The 20,785-nt window shown below is 35.5% G+C and overlaps 1 protein-coding gene across 2 annotated transcripts in view; it reads right to left on the reverse strand.

Annotated features, from left to right (window-relative positions):
- The window catches only part of Il1rapl1 (interleukin 1 receptor accessory protein like 1), a 1,234,859-nt gene that overhangs the window by 39,939 nt on the left and 1,174,135 nt on the right, over window positions 1-20,785 (reverse strand). For both annotated transcript variants that reach the window (XM_005368608.3, XM_026789983.1), the window contains exons 7-8: window positions 6,390-6,522; window positions 4,071-4,216 (exon numbers count right to left, since the gene is read on the reverse strand). In XM_005368608.3, coding sequence (XP_005368665.1) covers window positions 4,071-4,216; window positions 6,390-6,522 — 279 coding nt within the window. The remainder of the gene's footprint in view (window positions 1-4,070; window positions 4,217-6,389; window positions 6,523-20,785) is intronic.

Here is a 20,785-nt window from a genome sequence, read left to right on the forward strand (position 1 = left end):
CCATTTGCATGCAAAATTCAAGAAGTCTTAGGTATGAGTGCTCTGTCTACTTGTATGCTTGCATGTCAGAAGGGATCCTATTATAGATGGTTGTGAGCCACCATGTGATTGCTGGGAATTGAACTCAGGACTTCTGAAAGAGCACCCAGTACGCTTAACTGTTAAGCTATTGCTCCAGCCCTAACTTTAGGTATTCTTAAGATAGAATTTTCTCTGCTCAAATTTCCTGGTAGATTGCAAGTGGGCTTTCCAAATAAAGATAGAAGGGTAATAATTCAGCATCCAACCTATGTCAAATATAGACTCATTTGACAGCCAGGGGCAATCTTTCCAAGAGTCCCTGCCACCCATTGAAGGACTCTGAAATCATGCTATATCAACATATTGAACAGAGAGTAACAGTAGAAGAAGTATGCTTACAGAACTTTGGATAAACGTTATCTGTCAGAAGTTACAGTTCCTAGTGCTCAAGATCTAGATGAGCAGTTTCCCAGCCTATGAGCCCTGACCCCTTGGGGAGTGTCAAGTGACCCTTTCATAGGGGTGGCCTCAAGGCCATTGGAAAGCACAAATATTTACATCATGACTCCAGACAGTAGCAAAATTACAGTTATGAAGTAGCAACAAAAGTAATTTTATGGTTGGAGGTTATCACAACATGGGAAACTGTATCAAACAGTTGCAGCATTAGGAAGGTTGAGAACATCTGCTCTAGAGTAAACAAGTGTTTTAGTGTATTTTGCCCAGGACAAGTTTAAAAGGGAGATTTGAAAAATCCATAAGTTAAAGAAATTTTAAATTGGTGTCAAAAAAAAAGATTAAAATTTTCAGCTTCCAGTTGTTTCTTTGAGTAATATAGAAAATTATTTAATAATTGCATAACTGATAACCTGACAGAAGTCTGACATTCACAAAGACATTGCCATTGAAGATCTAACCTATGGGATCTCTTTCTGAACTTCTTAGGATTAGTGAAGTTATAATGATATTACATGCTGACCAAAGTCCTTCCTTGTTCTCAAGACGATGAGTGTGGTCACCCCAGACAATGGGTCCTCTGAGGTAAGAATGCATCCATTATTGCCTTGCAAAGAAAGACCCCATGTCTTCAACTCTCTTAAAAGAAGGTGCATATTCACTTTAAGTAGAGATTTTTGGAGTGCAAAAACTTGAAGGATTCTTTGGGGACGAATGCTTTTATCTTAATAAGAACAAAATGTTGCTTATAGAAATATAAATTTTGAAAGGCATCATGGAAAACTTATGCATTTGAGAACAGCTAAAAGTGGCCATATTTGTCTTCCTCATATTCAGATAATCAGACATTAACGGTATTTCTTATGAAACAATTTTCTTGAATCTGCAAAACTATTTTTTCCTGTGGTTAGAAGCTTTAGTAGCCCTATATGCTTAACCTTAGGCTAAACATGCTAGAAATATCCTAGAGTGTATCTGACCCTTACCTGACATCATGCCTGCCTGCAAAACCAACTTTATTAGCTTCCCCTACACATCAAATATGTTGGCATTCTTCTATGCTCATGATAATCCCCTAACTGTCACCCCGTCCATGCTCCAAATGGAAATAGATGCTCTCCAAATCAATAGACTTAAAATTCTTCTTAGGTTTATTTTATGTCTATGAGCATTTTGTGGGCAGGTGGATATATATAGCATATATGTGCCTGGTGCCCATGCAAGTCAGAAGAGGGTACCAGATCACCTAGAAATGGAGTTACAGATAGTTGTTAGCCACGATATGGGTGCAGGAAACTTAACTCAGGTTCTATGCAAGAGTAACAAATACTCTTAACTGCTGAGCCATCTCACTTGTCCCCAAATCAGTAGATTTTTAACATGTGCCCTAAGCTTTTCTTCACTATTTTAATTCTTAAGGTTACTTTAAACTCTTCATTTGGACTGTATTCAAGAGAAGTCATAAGAGAAGGTAGAAGGGAAGAGGGGAGGAAAGAAGGGGAGTGAAGAAAATGTGTAGCTTAATAAAAACAATAAAAAAGCGAGTGACAAGAATGATTCATAGAAATAACGAATGCATAGAAGGTACCAGGTAGGTTGAGTCTGGTGAAATCAAGGTTCAGTAGTATCAAGGCAACTATTATCAAACATCTGATTGCCAAGGAAATAGCACTGGAAAGTGTAAACAGGAGCCAATGGATAGACAACTAGAGAAAGGGCGATGATCTCTAACAGATTTCAAAGACACAATGGCTTGCCTAGAGATTGAATGTGACCAAGTATGAGCTGATACATCATTTTGAAGGTGCTGTGGCAGGATAAGTGTTAACTCTACATCATTGAAGCTGCCCCCTACACTGAGGCTGATTTTGTACGTGGGCACTCACATTCCCTCATTGTTTAACTTTAATTCTGTGTTAAGCTACACTAATCAACACTGCTAGCTGCTGCTTACTTTTCTTCTCTCCTCGCTTCCCAGCATAATATGCTACTTCAACAGTATAGTCAGTCACCTTGACAGTCAAGGTGTTTATTTGGATACCTTTCAGCATCACTATTCAAAGAGAATCTGTTTCCCAATAAGGTAGGGAACAGTCTTCAGCATTCTGTCTCTTTGCAAACCTCAAAGACTCTTGGACTGAAGATATGCTTTGAAATTAAAATCATTGCAAATCTGCCGAGTAAGCAAGTACTAAACATACTTGGAATAAGTAGACTAGAATGTTATCACTTAGCATAATGCAGAAAAAAACTTTTTCTCCTCTAGTGTGCATAAAAGATTTCACTAACTCAAAGGCATACGTCACATTATATAATCGTGTCTTATTTTAAACAATTCACACATGCACATGCGTGGGCACACATACACACACACACAGACACCTGTACATAAGTTGATAAAACTGCTATGGAGACAAAGTTATTATTTCAGACACTGCCCCTGACAACAACCCATCTTACTTATAATAAGTTAATATTAATCATGGGAGGATATCATATATGAAAAAACTATACAAGGTTAAAAAATGTCAAGAAATATTTGTATTGGAGAATCCATCAGGCACAGTTCTTGCAGTAATGAAATAACCTTCAAATCATGGCACACTCTATTGCATTAAAAATAAAGTTAAATGACCTAATACCTATTTCTTATAACAACTACCATTTAACTAAACTTTTGTTTATAGGTACTGTAATGAACCCTTCCCATTTGTTATCTTCTTTTATCTTTGCAAAACAATATTTTCTTTGCAAAAATATTTTCTCAAATCTACATATTGGAAACCTACACTTGAGGACATCTTTCTCAGACTATATATTTGATAGTAAAGCAAGGCAAAGAAACCAAAATTGACTTGAGTCTTATTTAATCATCCATCTATGACGTTCTCTTCTTTTTGCAATCATGGTTGTCCCTTTGTGGTTTGTCATTGTCCACCAGTCTAAATTCTAAAGAAAGCTGAACCTAAAAGATGCAGATGTTAACTGCTAAGTGATCTTTAGATTTACAAAACCCAGAACAGCTGGATGCCCTCAGACAAAATCAAGATGTGCTTCTTTATTCTACTTCTGTGCATTAGCAAACAAAAAGCACAGTAATTGCTGTGAGAATTAACTCTCAGGCCAGTTATAGTAATTTAAAAAAAATACAGAACGTAGCCCAGGAGGTCAACATCAATTACCAGCTTCTGGAGTGGGAGTCACACAATCAGGGATGGGGAACTGTTTTGGGTAATAAACCCCGGTTGTGCCTGTTCTTTCCTTTCCTCTCCCTACAAGTTCATATCTTTCTTTACCCAAGTTCTCTACGAATGCCATTCATCTAGGGACAAATGGCCATTTTCTTAGGTGCTAGCCATTAAATAAACCTGGCTTTCTTCTACTACATTTCACCTCGGAGTACTGACCTTTGGACAATGTGTTTATGGACATGAGTCCACTAACACCTTCATGTGCAAATGCTAATGTGATTATTTTATTTGTACCAGGTTTATGTGAAAAATAAAAATAACAGTTTTATTTTACTGGAGTCCAGTGAAGTCCTTTCTATGGAAGATTCAGCTTATCTCTCAAGCAGGGAAGGTCCCACTCACCTCGTTTATGAAGGAGAACACTGGCATGCCGACGTCCATTTCCATTTTCAACATAACAGGAATAATTCCCCAGGTCACCTTCTTCCACAGAGTCAACAATTAATGAGATAGAAACTTCCTGTTCTCCAAGATGTTCCTTAAGAATTCTAAAACATAAAGGAAAACGCAACAAAAACCCCACACAAACATACACATACACATACATGAAAAAGAAAGAAATGTAGATGAATCCGAATCTGATGAGAATATACCTACAGAGTTGGTGCTGCAACTCTGGCTAGGAATTGATGCTAAGTTAATTAAATGATAGCATGCCTTTTTCCTCTTCCCTTCTAATGCAGAAGCTCGTCTTTGGAGATGCTAATGAACTTGCAGTTAATTATCTCTCATAGGAGGACAGTCATACTGTCATGATAGAGAGGTGACGGAGACCTTGAGAAAAGTTTACAAATCGTTTTTCCTTTAAGAAGAAATATGATGTAAAAATGAGATAACAGGTTTCAAAATGTTAGACTGCAGGCCTAATTATATATCGGATTATTTTCAAAAAGAGTAAGAGAGAAAGAAAACATTTCCGAGTTATTTTGACACATTGGTTGACACCACCAGCCTGACTTACTTTTTCTAATGATACAAACAAGTTGCATAGTTTTAAAGAAATATGAAACCATAAACTGAGAGATTAAAAGTTCTGATAAGTATTTAATGCTGACTTTTAAAATTAATGGTAAATGCTTACTAATCTGATTGTTATATATTTTAGCAATCTCTCAAACAAATGCAAATTAAACAAGGTATCCTTTTACATGCCCCCAGTATTCCTAAACTATATATGTGTGTGTGTGTGTGTGTGTGTGTGTGTGTGTGTGTGTGTGTGTGTATCTTATTAGATAAATAACTTTCCAGAGCTTTTTGTCAAGGTCATACAGTCGAAGTTTAGGTTTACAATACTACTTTAATTTTAATAATTCAAAAGCATTGGTAAATGATAAAAAGTGAAATTTAAATATGAATAATGACAAAGAAATATTTTCATCCATATTGGAGAACTGACTGTTTGGATCTTCCAGAACCCAATTGGAGCAATCCAGAGATTGATATTGTGTATTTGTTGCCAGAGATAAGATCCCAATAGAAATTATCTTTTATGACAGTTTTATTCTTACTGAAAAACATTTTCTCTTACTTCCTTGTTAAAGTTTTAAGAGGCTTGACATTGAAAAAGAAGCAGCACTTAAATTTACATACAGTCATGGAAAATATGGAATGTATAGAAAACCTTTATATGGAAGAATATTTAGAAAATATCCATCGTTTGTATTTGGATATAACCTAATTATCATTATGAAAATCCTTGATCATTTGCGTTATGATTAGAACTAACTCTTCATGTTCAAATATAACTTGCATCATCATTGAGTACTTTGATACTTAAACATAAGTAAATAAATATGTAACTACATTGAAAAAAAGAAGTATAAATATTATGCCCTCAGAATAGATACCTAAAAATCTAAGGGTTTTTTTCTATTATTATTTTCTCTTCATAAATATTTATACATTAAAGTTAAGAGTAGAAAAGATAACAAAAATTTGCATATTCTTCATCACCTCATCAAACATTTTATATTTGACTTGGTAGCTTAAATATGTAAGAATATCCAAGGAAAATATAAAGTTTGCATTTGAGTCCATGTAGTGCCTCGCTAACCTTTCCTGTCAATATTTATTTTTAGAGACAGTTGTCTCATCCTAGCCCAGGCTGGCTCTGAATGATTCTGTTTCCCAGGTTGGCCTTCAATTCACAGCAACACTTTTGTCTGAGATTGTCAAGCACTGTGATCACAGACATTAGCCACCACGCCTGGTTCTTCTCAGTAACTTTTAAAAGATTTTTTAAAAACAAAAGGCACAGTGATTTTCCTAAGGTTAGAATGGGCTTCTTCTATATTGTCCATTATTATGGCTTTAGTGAGCTACTAGCATAAGGTCTCTTTGGAAATTATTCTTATGTGGAGAAAGTGGGGGTATGTTTGTGAATATGTTCAAAACATACTGTATGAAATCCCAATGAATTAATACAAATATTTAAAATGAAAAGAATTACTCTTAGTTTTTGTAAATGGCATTCACATTTTGTAATTCCACAGTCAGTCTCAACAATTCTTTGCTTCTTACACAAAAGTATCAGTATTTCTGTTATGATAACAGAAAGATAAAATGATTAAAAGTCTTTTCTCTTTTAGCTCACCCTCTCCCCACTTAGCAGAGCAAATGTTAACTCAACTGCACGTGTTCAAAAGATGAAAAATAGTTTACCTAATGTCACTTTCCCAAACTCTATTTTCATCCAGATCTTCAATAAACTTCTCTCCTTTCATCCAGTAAATCAAAGGACTGACGTCTCCACTGTACCCAAAGAAAGCTCTGCAGGTGAGGTTGGCGGAGTCACCTGTGGAGAAAAGTGATGGAGAAACAACCTCAATCCATTTACACCCACTTCTTTAAAACAAATTGACTGGTAAGATTGGACCATTCCATTGATCTGAAAGAGCTAAGAAAATAGTTGTTCAAGCATTTTCCTTTTTTGTCAAGTTTATCAAATGTATCATTACGTTTTGGCAGTATGTACTATTTTATGGAATGAGAGTTACTTATGAGGTTTAAAAGAGGATCAGTTATCTTATAGGATATTCTTTCATTGAGGCTCTATGATATTTTCTTATGATTAGATTGATAGATTGGGAGTTTATGAATTATTGGGAAGAATCACAGAAGGAACATATTGCTCTCCAGGCATTCCATCAAAGCATACATGGAAAAACAAAGCAGAATATTTGCCTGGGGAAAAAAGCAACTATAGGTCAAGAAAGCGCTGCTAAGAGATGGTTAAATCCTTAAGAAATACATTTTCTTGGCAAAGAAACAATATTAGGTAGAAAATTGCCTTAAAATGAATAAATGCATGACAATAAATATTTGGAATTTTCATCAAGGTAAATCAAGAATATGTATGGTGGAGAAGAAGTTTTGTTCTGCTTTTTAAGTATTTTGCTTACTACGCTTAGATCATTTTATATAATGGTAGATATAGGTTAATTGACTATTTTAATAAGGTATATATAAATTCTTGACTAAAATGAACCTATGAATCTAATGTCTCCAGAACACTCAGTTTATTCTTTGCCATTTACAACACTTTTATTTACTCAAGCTATAGCCAACATTACACAATTGAAATAGTCTAGATTTATCTAGTTATATGAACTTCCTGACTCCAAGTGGAACTGGAAAGTAAGTGAGGGATAGAAGTCCAGTAAGAGCCTATTCCAGTAACACATAAAAGAACACTTCGTCATGATGCCAAATGATGAACTGAAATGTATGCCCCAGTGACATGTCGGCTGGCATCTAGAGTAAGCTAACTCTCTCAATTAGATGTTGCAATAGATTATGATAGTAGTCTGTATGGTTCTGTGCTCTCTGAGCCCCAGGAAAGTAGTTCCTCATAACCTTATAACTAAGCTATGAGTAGTAGTGGAAATTTCCTAAATTCTTCTTCAGACTTTTGCAGGATAAGCAAAGAGGAAAGTGCAATATACTCAGCTGTCCTCTTTTAAAGAGTTGGGCATTTTGTGCACTTGGTTCTACATTTTCAATAACAAAAGTATTTTTATTGGCTAAAATAAGTATTATTATTTGAATTTTGTCAGTTGTACAAGAAAAAAATCCAAAAACACCTGTTGTAATATTTTAAGATGTGGGTATTTTGTATTTGCTCATTTTTTAAGAATATTTTCTACTAGATTCCTAAAAGTTCTGATTCTATATGTAAGAGTCATTCACCATTGGTGAGCTAGATCAGGCCAAGTTCATAAAATAGCCACAAGCTTTGCAGAGTCTAAAATGAAGCTTCTGCCAAGCTAAGTGGCACACTCGTGCAGTATCAGGAATTGAGAGGTAGAGACAAGAGGATCACAAGTCTGTGGCCAGCCTAGATAATATTGTGCATTCTTGGCCAGCTTTGGCTATTACAGAGGAAGACGCTATTTTTAAAAGGTCTAAGAACTGACATTGTAGTTTAGCTATAAAGTGCTCAGACAGCATGTTTCAGGTCCTGGGTTTGATAGTCAGCAATGAAAAAGGAAAAAAGTTTATTACTATTTTTTGTACATAGACATTTTAAAATGTTTTAATATTGAATTCACTTTTAGGGAACACTTAGGTTACAGAAAGATAACTGAGCATCAACATTCTTGAATACTGTCTAAGTATATATTTCTATAGAATGTATATTCATATTAATTTTAAATGAAGTATGGCTTTCCTCATGTTGGAATTACAGGCGTGTGCACTTTAACACCTGGACATGCATTTAAGGTTTTAGTTACTAATTTTAAGCAGCTAGAATGCCTGTTACCAATTCAATGTAGCCATAATTCGCCAGCAAATCTTACACAGAATCAAGATATGTAACTTAAAGGGCACATATCAATATTGTGCACAATCTGCTGTTTGAAAGATCAAGTTTAAATTTTAAGGAGAAATTCAATGACTGTAAGTAATAAATAAAAATCTCCAGAGATTGCCTGCTTTACAGTACAATTTTGTTAAATAAACATAGATTGCACCATGAGTATCTCAGTTTGGCATTCTTTAGAGCCAACTGAAACTCTCTGGGACCTGAAATAGTCTTTCCCATTACTTCCTCCACCCCCTAAACAACGAACTCTGTAGATTCCCAACTGTTACTTCCTTTCTCTTCAGGTTTTGTGCTGCTCCACCTAGGAAATGGTTCCTTCAGTCATGCAATGCTTTCTTTCTCATTGCGGATTGCCTTGTCTTTGACCTTTAACTCCAGCTGCAATATTGGTTTTAGCCACTTTGCTACAAGTGAGAAACTGAGGAAACTTTGGAGGAAATAAAATGACTTCATCATAGGGGAAGATGAAGTATACTTGAAAGAAGGATGTAAAGGAACACGTAGGGAGGTACAGAGTATTGTTAAGACCAGAACAGCACCAACTCTGTTCTTCTGTGTAAGCAGTTTTGAACAATTTAGACTTTCATTTAAGAAAAAAAGGTAAGCTGGAGGAAGGTTTGGAATAGTATCTGAAAAATAATCATATCTGTCATGTAAAATCTAGCTCTCTTTGCATTTTCAAACACAGTCTTGCATCAGAAAGGATCAAGAAGGACTAAGGTTACAGTATTCTGGCATTACTTACCAAGCAGTTAGTGAAAATATCAGATCATTTATACATAATTGTTTCCAAGGATAAATAGTACATAGAAGCAATGACTATAGAATGTTATGTCTATCACAAAAGTGTTGCCAGGGAACATCTCAAAGCAGAGCTTAATAAGAAGCCTGAGATGCTGGAAGGAAAGCTCAGTGATAAGAGCACTGACTGTTATTCCAGAGGACCAGGATTTGATTCCCAGCACCTATATTGTTGTTCATAACCATCTGTAACACCAGTTCTATGGCACTTGTCTCTGTCTTCTATTCTATGTGGGCACTGCACACACGTGGCACGCAGATATGCATGCACACAACACACACACACATACACACTCTCTGTCTCTCACACAAAAAATCTCAAAATTTAAAATAAATAAGTTTGACAAAATAGATGATAGAAAATGCGGTTTTATTTGCATAATTTAAATGTGTCACAGTGATGTTTGTATGAGAATGCGAGAATGAGAAAGTGAGTGACGGGGGAGAAAAAAAGGAGGGAGGAGAAGAATGAGGAGTGAAGAACAGAGGAAAGGAAAGAGAAAAAGAGGATGAAGTTGATAAACTGATTTTGAAGTGCAACCAACTGTTTCTCAATATAGGTCATAGGGAAAGTCATTTTGATCTGTGCTGTGCTGTGCTGTAAAGAGAGTTTTCAGTGGTTTTTCTGAATTGTATCCACTTGTGTTACTGAACAAAAGCCTCTAGTTCTCATCCTGTGCATAGCTCTGCTAGTAGGGAAAACCAATAGAGACCAGTGGACTCTCTCTACAGCGAAGAGCAGTAAAGTCCTGCTCACACGGGAAATTCTACCCAAGGGCTAACTAACATTCTTTAGAAAAACTCCAGTGACTCTGGTACTTTTCACTTGGGGAAAGGTAACTAAGCAAATGAATGACACAGCTGTGATTTATATTCCAGTGTCTTGAATACATCAGAAATGCAATAAACAATGAAAAATTAGAAATACGCTTCAGAGCTTTTAAATTTCCACTCGATCTTAATTCCTTTTTCATTTTGGAGAAAGGGTTTTGATGTGTACCTCAGGCTAGCTTAGCACTCAGTATGTAACACAAACTGTCCTGTAACTCCTGTTTCTCTTTTCTTAGCTTCCCAAGTGTTGGGACTATAGACATTATCACCATACTCAACTTCTTCTTTTTCTTTGGTAAGTAACGTTTTATTACATCATTATTTTAAGGCTACCTGTCCATATATCTCAAAAGACCAAATCAATCTTATATAGTAGGCTCCACATTCCAAATGCAGAGTCTCTTAATTCAGATGTTTGCTTCAATAATATGTTGAGGTGAGTCCTCATCAGTTGACAAGAGCTTATTACCACATGGTCATAAATTCTATAAGTAGGCTGATAATCCAATAATTAAAAGTCAAATATTAGAAACACAATTAGTTGACTAAATCAGAAGTAATTGATGCTGGATATTTGTATTTATTTTTCTACATTGTGCCATAATTAATTCTCTTGAGATTATTCATAACTATAGTATCTATAGGGTGGCTCAGTGGATTTAGAATGAAAGCATATGAAACTTGGAAAAAAATGGATGAAAAATGCACTGAAATTGGAAAGGAGGGCTTGGGGGGTACATTTGGTCATAAGACTTTTTCTGTATCATGAAATTCTCAAACAATAACAAAAAATCTAAGATAAACTGCATTCGGGAGGTAGTGGAAAGAAGATGAGAATTTCCATGTCATCTTCGTCTACATAGTAAGTTAGATGATAGCCTGTTCTTTGAAATACTGTCTCTTTGAAATCCTGTCTTGGACAAAACAAACAAGCAAACAAACAACAAAACCCTAAAACCAAGCATAGTGTGATTGAATATTTTATCTAAAAAACACATATTTTTATTTTCTAAAGTATGAGTTCTTTTAAATATCCAAATGAAACACATACATAAAACCATTTACTATTAAGTTTTAGAAGTTCACCTTCTAAGAGAAAATTCTTTTGTATTACTATTCCATAATGAGACACTGTGTAGGGTTAGAATCATTCTAAACAACAACAAAAATTAAGTGCAAGAGATGGATCAATATCTTGTAGAATAAACTGAGTCTATGTAATAGTTCCTAGACAACAAAATATCTACCATCTCAACACATTTGTATAGACTTTAGATGGAGAAAAAGTACCATTAAGAAATGTAAGTGAGCCAGGTGGTAGTGGCACACACCTTTAATCCCAGTACTCAGGAGGCAGAGACAGGTGGATCTCTGTGAGTTCGAGGCCAGCCTGGTCTACAGAGCAAGTTCCAGGACAATTAGGGTTGTTACACAGAAAAAGCCTGTTTGAAAAACCAAAATAGACGGATAGATAGATCTATCGATAGATAGATAGATAGATAGATAGATAGATAGATAGATAGATAGATAGATAGATAGATAGATAAAACAAAAAAGACATGTAAGTGAGTTGGGCATGGTGGCACATGCTTTTAATCCAAGCACCCAAGAGGCAGAAGCAGGCAGATCTCTATGAATCTAGTATGAAATTTTGCAAGGATATACCTTACTATATTATGAGCCAGTAGAAATAAACAATGGTTAAAAGCAATTTAGTGGAAAAAAAGAAATTTTCTTTTCCCCTAAAGAAGTAAGTTTGTAAGTTTGGAAAAACTTAAATTAATTATATATAAATATATTTATTAGATATATTTATATATGTTCATTATATAAATTCATTTTATAAATATATGTAAATGTTTAGCCTTTATGTACATATGTACACCACACATGTACCTGGTGATCACAGAACCTAAAAATGGTTGTCAGATCCCCTGGATGTGGCATTATAGATGATTTTCAGCCACCATAATTGTGCTGGGAATTGAATGCAGGTCCTCTGAATAACCAGCAAGTGCTCTAAAACACTATCTCCCCACCCTAAGTTTTGAAAATTGAAGCTGTATTTCATGATCTGAAGAATGCTTGGAAATTGTATTAGATTTACCTCTACACAATGAGTTACCAATTTAATAATAATCTGCAAACTTGGTTTCTAATAATGTAATCAAGAATTGTCATCTGGTAATTACATTTAGTTTCAAATTATACAATCAAATAAATGTGAAATTAATGAGTTAAATATTATTATGAAACAACTATACTATGTACAAGGAAATACATTATTTCTTTTGTCATTTTTTAATTGATTTTATTGAGCTATACATTTTTCTCTGCTCCCCTCCCTTCCTCTCCCCTCCCCTTCAACCCTCTCCCATGGTCCCCATTCTCCCAATTTACTCAGGAGATCTTGTATTTTTATACTTCCCATGTAGATAAGATCCATGTATGTTTCTCTTAGGGTTCTCATTGTTGTCCAGGTTCTCTGGATCTGTGATTTGTAGGCTTGTTTTCTTTGCTTTATGTTTAAAAACCACTTATGAGTGAGTATATATGATAACTGTCTTTCTGGGTCTGGGTTACCTCACGCAATATGATGTTTTCTAGCTCCATGCATTTGCTTACAAATTTCAAGGTATCATTATTTTTCTCTGCTGTCTACTCCATTGTATAAATGTACCACATTTTCCTTATCCATTCTTCAGTCGAGGGGAATTTAAGTTGTTTCCAGGTTCTGGCTACTTAAAGCAGTGTGGGAAAATTGTTTCTTATAATTGGAGGATACAAAGTACAGCAATATCAACCTTGACAGATTGAAAAGCATATCTATACAATTTTCACTGGAATCTAGAACCACAAAGATTACCACAAAACCAGAATGATTGCAAAGTTTTCTTTCCACTGTTATATAACATATATCTGGGTATACTTTTAGTTAAAAGGAAAACAATGAAAAGACAGCTTAGTTAGTGCCTCTGATGACTATTCCTTGCCTGGTGCATAGGCAATGGTAGAATGTTTCCCATGTATTTCTATAGCCTTGGGTTCTATTTTCAGTACTAAAGAAAGAGGTTCATATACCAGTTTGGGGAAGAAGCTTCATGGAAGGGTATTATTTTCATAATACAAAATGATACGATTTATTTTGAGAGAAATATGGGTTTAAATTCTCTTTCTTCTTTTCTTTTTTAATTATTTATTTATTTACTTTTCTTAAGACAGTTTACTTAAAATTTGTTACAATATGTTGCTACCTATAATGGTTTAATGAGAATGACCCTTATGGGCTAAAATATTTGAACACTTGGTTCCTAGTTGGTGGAGTTGTTTTGGAGGAGGATTAGGAGGTGTAGCTTGGTTGGAAGTCATGTGTCAATGGAGATGAGCTTAGAGATTTCAAAAGTCCATACCAGGCCCAATCTCTCCTGAACACTGTCTCTGTTTCTCTCACCTTTTTCGCCCTGCTTCCTGCTTATGGATAAGATGTAAGCGCTCAGCTACTGCTCAAGTACCATCCCTGCCTGCTGCCACACTTTCTGCCATAATGGTCGTGGACTCACCCTCTGAACCTGGAAGCAATCTGCCAATTAAATGCTTTCTTTTAGCAGTTGCCTTGGACATGATGTTTCTTCCCAGCCATAGAAACTAAGACACTATCTGACAGAATTTTGATTTGACAAAGTGAGAAGTCTAGAAAATTTGGGTCATTTTATTCAAGTGGCTAAAAACGTATCCCTTAACAGTAGAATGACTTAACTTTGTCTTAAAGCTTGTATAAATTAAGAAATGGACTCAGAGACACCCCTATTATCCCTCAACTCCTGAAGCAAAGGAAAGGGAGAAGGAAAGGAAGAGAAACGTTTAAGACCATAAGCAGGAACTAAGGATAGGGCAGCTGCCAAGAAGGACAATGTCATAAAGAGTAGTAGCCGGTGTAGTGAAACAAGACATACAAATGGAGCACTGATCTTAAACCAAGCCGTAGTATTCGATCCTGTTTCCAAAAGAATGTAGGCAGAAACAGTTTCTAACAGGACATGACTTGCCAGTGTATGGCATATCTTTCAGAGATATTGGATCCTGTTATTGAATTCCGTAACTGATAGATGTGCATATTATCACCCCCTCCCATCTGATAATGACTGAACTGATTTGTTTTTGCCACCTTCCCTCTGAAATCTAGGAAAAAATAATAATATCTCCATTTACAATTTAGCTCCCCAGCCCTTTGTTTCACAGACACCAGCTGTTCTGACTTTTCCTTTGACCCTGTCAAGCATCATCTGTTTGACTTTCTCATATCATATGCATAGTTTTTTTTCCAAAATTCACTCTTCTTACACTGCATGAAAGTTGTGATGGTACAATTTCTGAAAAACATCTGGTAACCCGAATGCTATGATTTTGCTTGCATATCATAAAAATAAGCAACATTTATATGCACATAATATGTTTCTGACAGGGCTTTACCAATACCATTTCTCATTATTATTGTTATTTATCTTAGCTTTTTCCAAATAAAAGAACCAGCATTAAAAAAATACATGTCCTTCATTTAAGTCTAACTAACTCTTCATCTTGTTATCAGGAGCTAATATCCCTCTTTTCTTTGCATTTCTAAATTGCTGTAACATACAATTTCTGGTAAGGCAATTTTAACTGTGACACAGAGAGCCTAGCATCAGAACTCTTCTTCATCCTCTTACATTTATTTATTGAAGAAGAACTCACCTCTGTATCTCACCTCTATACTAATTAGTGCTTAACTACAAATATACAAATATAGGAAATTAGGGCTAGAATGCCAGAAGTAACAGGGAGAGACACGTATTTATTTAGATTTCTTCTCCACTAAATTTCTTCCACATAATGAGAGACATATCTAAACGGTGGCCCAGAGAATTCTGCACTTCAGCTCTATCAGTCAGGCAGAGCTAGAGAAGGGAAGGGAATGGTATTCTTGCCGCTGCCAGTTGATATCTGTAAAAGCTACAGTAAATTGCACTAAATGCTTTTGCTGCCTTTTTGGCAGAAAGGTGCACCGTCAGCTCAATCTCACTAGGTTCTGAAGGAAGCACGGAAATTGATCATAAAAAATCATTTGCTATCTAAAATGAGAACAATGCTTGTCACAGTGCAGGTTTTCAACTAGGCCATATTGTGAGCATGTCTTAAAGGGAAAAGAATACATTTTCCCTTTAACTAGCAAATTTCAGTCAGCTAAGTAGGAACATTTCTTATTTAATGAAAGCATCTAATTAGACATAATTTAGTCATTTCTAAAACTGCTGAGACCAGAGCATCTCTCCACTAGAGGACACTCTTGAACTTATTGAGAAATAATGAAAAACAAAAAGCAAACACACCAACCAAACAACCAAACACACACACACACACACACACACAAACACGCACACCCCAACAACCCTCCTTTCCTAATTAAAAGAAAATTTCTTCCCTAATTAAAAAGTATCAGCATCCAGAGATCTTACTTGCTGCAATTAGGAAATAGTGAGCATTTTTCTTAAATGAGTTGTTGAGTAGGAAGGGGATCTTAATTTTATTGCATCATTAATCATGTATATTAAAATAACTCTATGATCATGGTAAAGTTAAATGTTTTACCAAAGACTACCCACTTAAGATAAAAGGAAAGTGGTTTACAAAACATATTTATCTTTTGTCATTAGTTATACAGAAGAGCTGCTTTTCCCAGAAAGCTTAAAGCCTTTATTTAAAAACATAAAATGAAAAGATCTCTTTTCTGCCACCTCTCTCTTTGTATCTTTCTCTGTATTCCATGTCTGCTTCTACCCTACTCTAGACAGGAAAGAAAGTGCTTTTAGAGCTATCTTAAGACATTTTGCTTACACAAGAATTAGGACCTATGGCAACAAAGAGTTGCCTGCTTCAACCTGTAGATAGTTCTTCTAAAACCAAAGAGTTGTCTGAGAACATTGAAAGAAAGCAAAAGTCATGGGACAGACTAGGTGTGCTACAATAATGATTGAAAAGGTTATTCCTGCAAGGTCTAACATCTGCTCATATTACAAGGGAACAAAATCACAAGAGAGGAAGAAGGAATGCATTTTAAAATTTGCTAAACAAATCCAGTTCTTGTGTGAGATTTCTGTAGCAAACTACCTTGCCAGCCACTTTTGTTAAGAACAAAGCCATGTGTGGCCAGGCAATAGGCTGTCAGAGAATTTAAGTGAGTACAAATAAGTTAGAATTAACCAAGTCAGTATATATTCAAAATACCCATGAGATGGCTGATTTACTGACTGTAATTATTTTTAGACATGCTGTTATTATGGGAAGGGAGCCTTTCTTTAAATGATGGTCTTGCATGAAGTTAGACCAAATTACCCAACTCAAGAATCAGAGAGTTGCACTTTAAAGTCTGAGTGAACTGTTGGAATTGCTTCCAAACTGTTGTAATAAAGAAAAACCATAGCCAAGGGCTCTGTAGCAGAGTCAGAATTTTATAAAGTTGCAAAGAAGGAATGAAAATGGGAATACGATGACCCCATTATGTTGAAATGGCTCAATGATTCCTGGAAAAAAAACAACAACTATAGTTTAGTTCTTGAAGGCTGTGTTCTTTCTGTGTCAAATCAAAGCTCAAGGTGTCTAGAATAATGATTAGTGCAGAAAGGGACACAAAAATGTTTGCCACCCAGTGTCACCTGATACCTGGTTCCTGAGGATGTTGCCAAAGGTAGGTATAAGATAAAGATTGGCAAGGGGGATAGCATTGCAGTGAGATTCTTTCAACTGACATTACACAGACTTGCTCAAATCAGTAGTGAAAAACTTTTAACAATGTCTATGAGGTGGAAGCAAAAATAAATTTGCTCCTGAATTTAGCAGTGGATAGAAGTCATGGTACTTTGCTTGCTGATGAAGACATCAGAACTGCTTATAAATTTTGTCATTTTAAAATCATTTCAAGTTATGCACGTCTTCCTGTTGCAGACGTTTGAATATTGTTATCGCAGAGGCTTTGGGATTTTGCGATGCTGTGACTTTTGTTGTTGTATCTTGTTAAAAATATGTACTGTACTTTTGCCCTTGTAATTGTGTAGCCACTGTTCTATATCCTTGATTCCTTCATCCCTTGTGATACATAGGGTCGTGTGCATTTGAAGCAAATTATTACTCTTCAAAATCCAACTATAATTAAACTAGCCACTAGAAATGCACAGGAAAAATGTTTAACTGGAATGAGTAATCAGCAAAGTACTTAGAACTCAACATCACAAGCAGTCAAAGGAAAACAAATAAAAGAAACAAATGGACAGGAATATGGAAAGGAGGAAACTGAAGGAAGGTGCAAAGGGGATATTTGTGCTGATGTGATGGATAACTTATGCAAATGTAGATAATTCTTATCTTTCATATCTATGGATTCACACTGGTTATATTACTCTACGATGGACCCCATCCGCACATTGCTTTCTCTCCTTTTAAAATTACTTCTGTTTTATTTTTTTTTCAGTTTTTGTTGATTTCGCCAAACCCAGTCTGATAACTACTGAAGCAGAAACCACTAAGCATGTTCCAGTGTTTACTATTTCCTTATATCTGTCACTAAAGTATTCGGTGAATATGTGGATTCTCAGTTACAGGCTACATTTCTTAGCTTCTATTGTAGTTAGATTTGGTAACACAACTGAAAGAAGGCTAATGAGATGAATGAAGAAGAGATGTGTCCAGTCTCCTGGTTGTTTGCTCTATGATGAAGTCTCATCCCTTTCCTACAGACAGATGTACCCATGGTCTGGTTTATGCACATACATGGTGACAAATGATAAAAGCAACAAGCAATAAGGAACCTGAATAACTTGACCAAATAGAAGTTTTTGCTTAGTTTGAGACAGCTCTCTTCTGCAGTAGTAAATTCCCCTTTAACTTATAGAAGATAATATATTGGGATATCCTTGTTAATTAGCATATTCTGTCCCTGTGAGTACCTACAAAATCATTTCTCTTTTAACCTTGAAAGTTTTATAGTGGCAGCTAACCCATGACCATATACTGTCTGACTCACTTGGGGATTTATGCAAGAGCCATGCCTATCCTTTATAATTTCCCAAAGTACATATGCACAAAATAGGAAAATTGAAACAAAAGTTTCCAGCTTTGGGTAGAGAACCACTGCAGTAGATTTGCTTAAATTTTTATTTATTTAAAGATAGCAATGTAAATAGACTTTGTCCTGGGTGTGTGTGCTTGTCTTTGCATCCAAGTGTGGTTAACAAAGATGTTTGTTTTGTTTTTATGAGAAGAGTTTGGGTTAAAGGGAAAGGTCCACTTCGTCACATTTTGTGTTAACCTGGTTGTCCTAATACTCAAAGGCTGAATGGATAGCTCAGAAATAAGCACAAGGCAGGCCTGGCTTTCTTATGCTTTAATAAACGTGATTCACAGTTCTTAGGTTTACTGACTTTTGAGGTTAATTAAATATTCTTTTAGGGGGAGTGTATAAGCTTATAAAACATGGTTTGTGCAAGACATAGTGATAGCCCATGCGTGTTATTTATTATTAAAATATAATTGAGGAGTCAGTGAACTCACTGTTTTCTGTTATCATCTTTCCTGCCTAGAAGGACTCTTATTTCTCCATGTTACACTGAAACTTCACAGGAGGAACTGCGAGTGTTTCTACCTCTTCATGTGACTTAGTAAAATGTGTCTGATAACTTCTTATTCTAAACATCCAATGAAGCGTTTTACAGTTTCTTTTTCTTTGTTCATATTCCATAGAAAGAAATGTGGTAACGGTTTGATGAACTGTAATAGTAGTTTAAACCACTGAAGTTCCAAATGGAAGGGAATTTTCTGTGATGAATTAATCAGGAAAAGTTTTAGAAGTTGGTAGCAGGTATGATTATTTTCAGTACTTTAAGAATTCCTTGTTAGTTTTATTATCAGTCTATGACCAAAGCTATTTCAATTCTTTTCATTCTGAAGAAAGACACCTCATTTCCTTTTGCAACCTGTCATCTCAGTACATTGAAATAGCAGAGTCTTTAAAATCACTTGAAAGAAACCCTTATATTCTGCCTTTTATTCTTTCCTGATCCTAGAACTTCAGGCTCAGTAGCTATCCCTCCCCCACCAATGCTTCAAAGAATTTTATTATATCTAGCATGTGACTTCCTGAGAAGCTTCAATTTTCTTCAGAAGTCTTTTCTTCCTTCTAGGAGTTCAGTCATAGGTTTTATCATTTTACTTCCCTGCTCCTGGCCTTTATGCTGAATCAAGAATCTCATTAAAAAATACACATATAAGTGCCCATCCCCATTTCCATACAGACAGGTTACTCTTCTGTGAGGTATTGAGAGTTTTTTTCTCCTTTTCCTAACATACTTTTAAGTGACACCTGTCATATGTAAGGCTTATAAGATTTACCCAGACGGTTTATTACCCTCAAGATGTTCTCAATAAAGCCGACTGTAACATAGTGTATGAAATTTGTCAGTGTCAAATAAAGGTTACCATTTGAGAATATCCTTGCAACTGCCATCTCTGAAAATATATTCTATTTTGTGTCTTATATTATTATTGCCTGTGGTTTTTTTTTTTTTACTTTTTAGTATAAATGCCAACTCTGTAAGTAGAAAAATGTATAAGGAAATAAATAATAAGCAAATTTTCTTCTCTTTAGGAAATAACTATTTGAATCATTGTATAAAGATGAATACTTTTGCTGGGCATTGTGGTACAAGCCTTTAATCCTAGCACTTTTGAAGCAGAGGCAGGAGGATCTCTTTGAGTTCTAGGCCAAACTGATCTACAGAGTGATTTCCAGGACAGCCAAGGCTGTTACGCAGAGAAACTCTGTCTAGACCCCCCACTCCCGCCAAAAGATTTTTCCAGGATTTTTACACAAGTGCTTATATTGGTATTCTACTCATGAATATACGAATAATCTTGTGTTTCTGCCAATATTTGACCTCTATATGCATATTTTGGTACTATAATTCATGTAACTAAAATATAGCAACTATATCTAAATATTTTGCAGGAAATCCTACCAACAACCACCTAGTCTAAAGAGTAAAGTCATTTGCTCGTATCTAGGTGATGCTTTATAGCATATTAACTCTTGTTGTTAGCCATGACAATGCTACATGTTGGAAGGTTAATGGTACATTTAAAGGGAGGAATATAAACAGACTCTGTCCCAGGTGTGTGTGCTTGTTTCTGCATCCACATGTGATTTACGAAGGTGTTTTGTTTTTATGAGAACAGCTGGTAGGATGTGTGTTATGAGTTAAACTTCATCTTGGATTAATGAAAGTGCTCATTGATCTGATTGATCAGGCCATTCTGACAATTATTTATCAAAATATAGCAAAACAAGAAAAAGGACTGAACAGGTTAACCTCCACATGAGTTAGACTAGTCACATAGCCAGGTTCTTGTGAGTAGAATTTCTAGTCACATGAAAATTCATTATATGCATGCATGGAATTGTCAAACAATAAAATTGAAAGTGGTTGGGCTGGAGAGATGGCTCAGTGGTTAAGAGCATTGCCTGCTCTTCCAAAGGTCCTGAGTTCAATTCCCAGCAACCACATGGTGGCTCACA

Source organism: Microtus ochrogaster, unplaced genomic scaffold, assembly GCF_000317375.1.
Source record: "Microtus ochrogaster isolate Prairie Vole_2 unplaced genomic scaffold, MicOch1.0 UNK36, whole genome shotgun sequence".
Classification (NCBI taxonomy): domain Eukaryota; kingdom Metazoa; phylum Chordata; class Mammalia; order Rodentia; family Cricetidae; genus Microtus; species Microtus ochrogaster.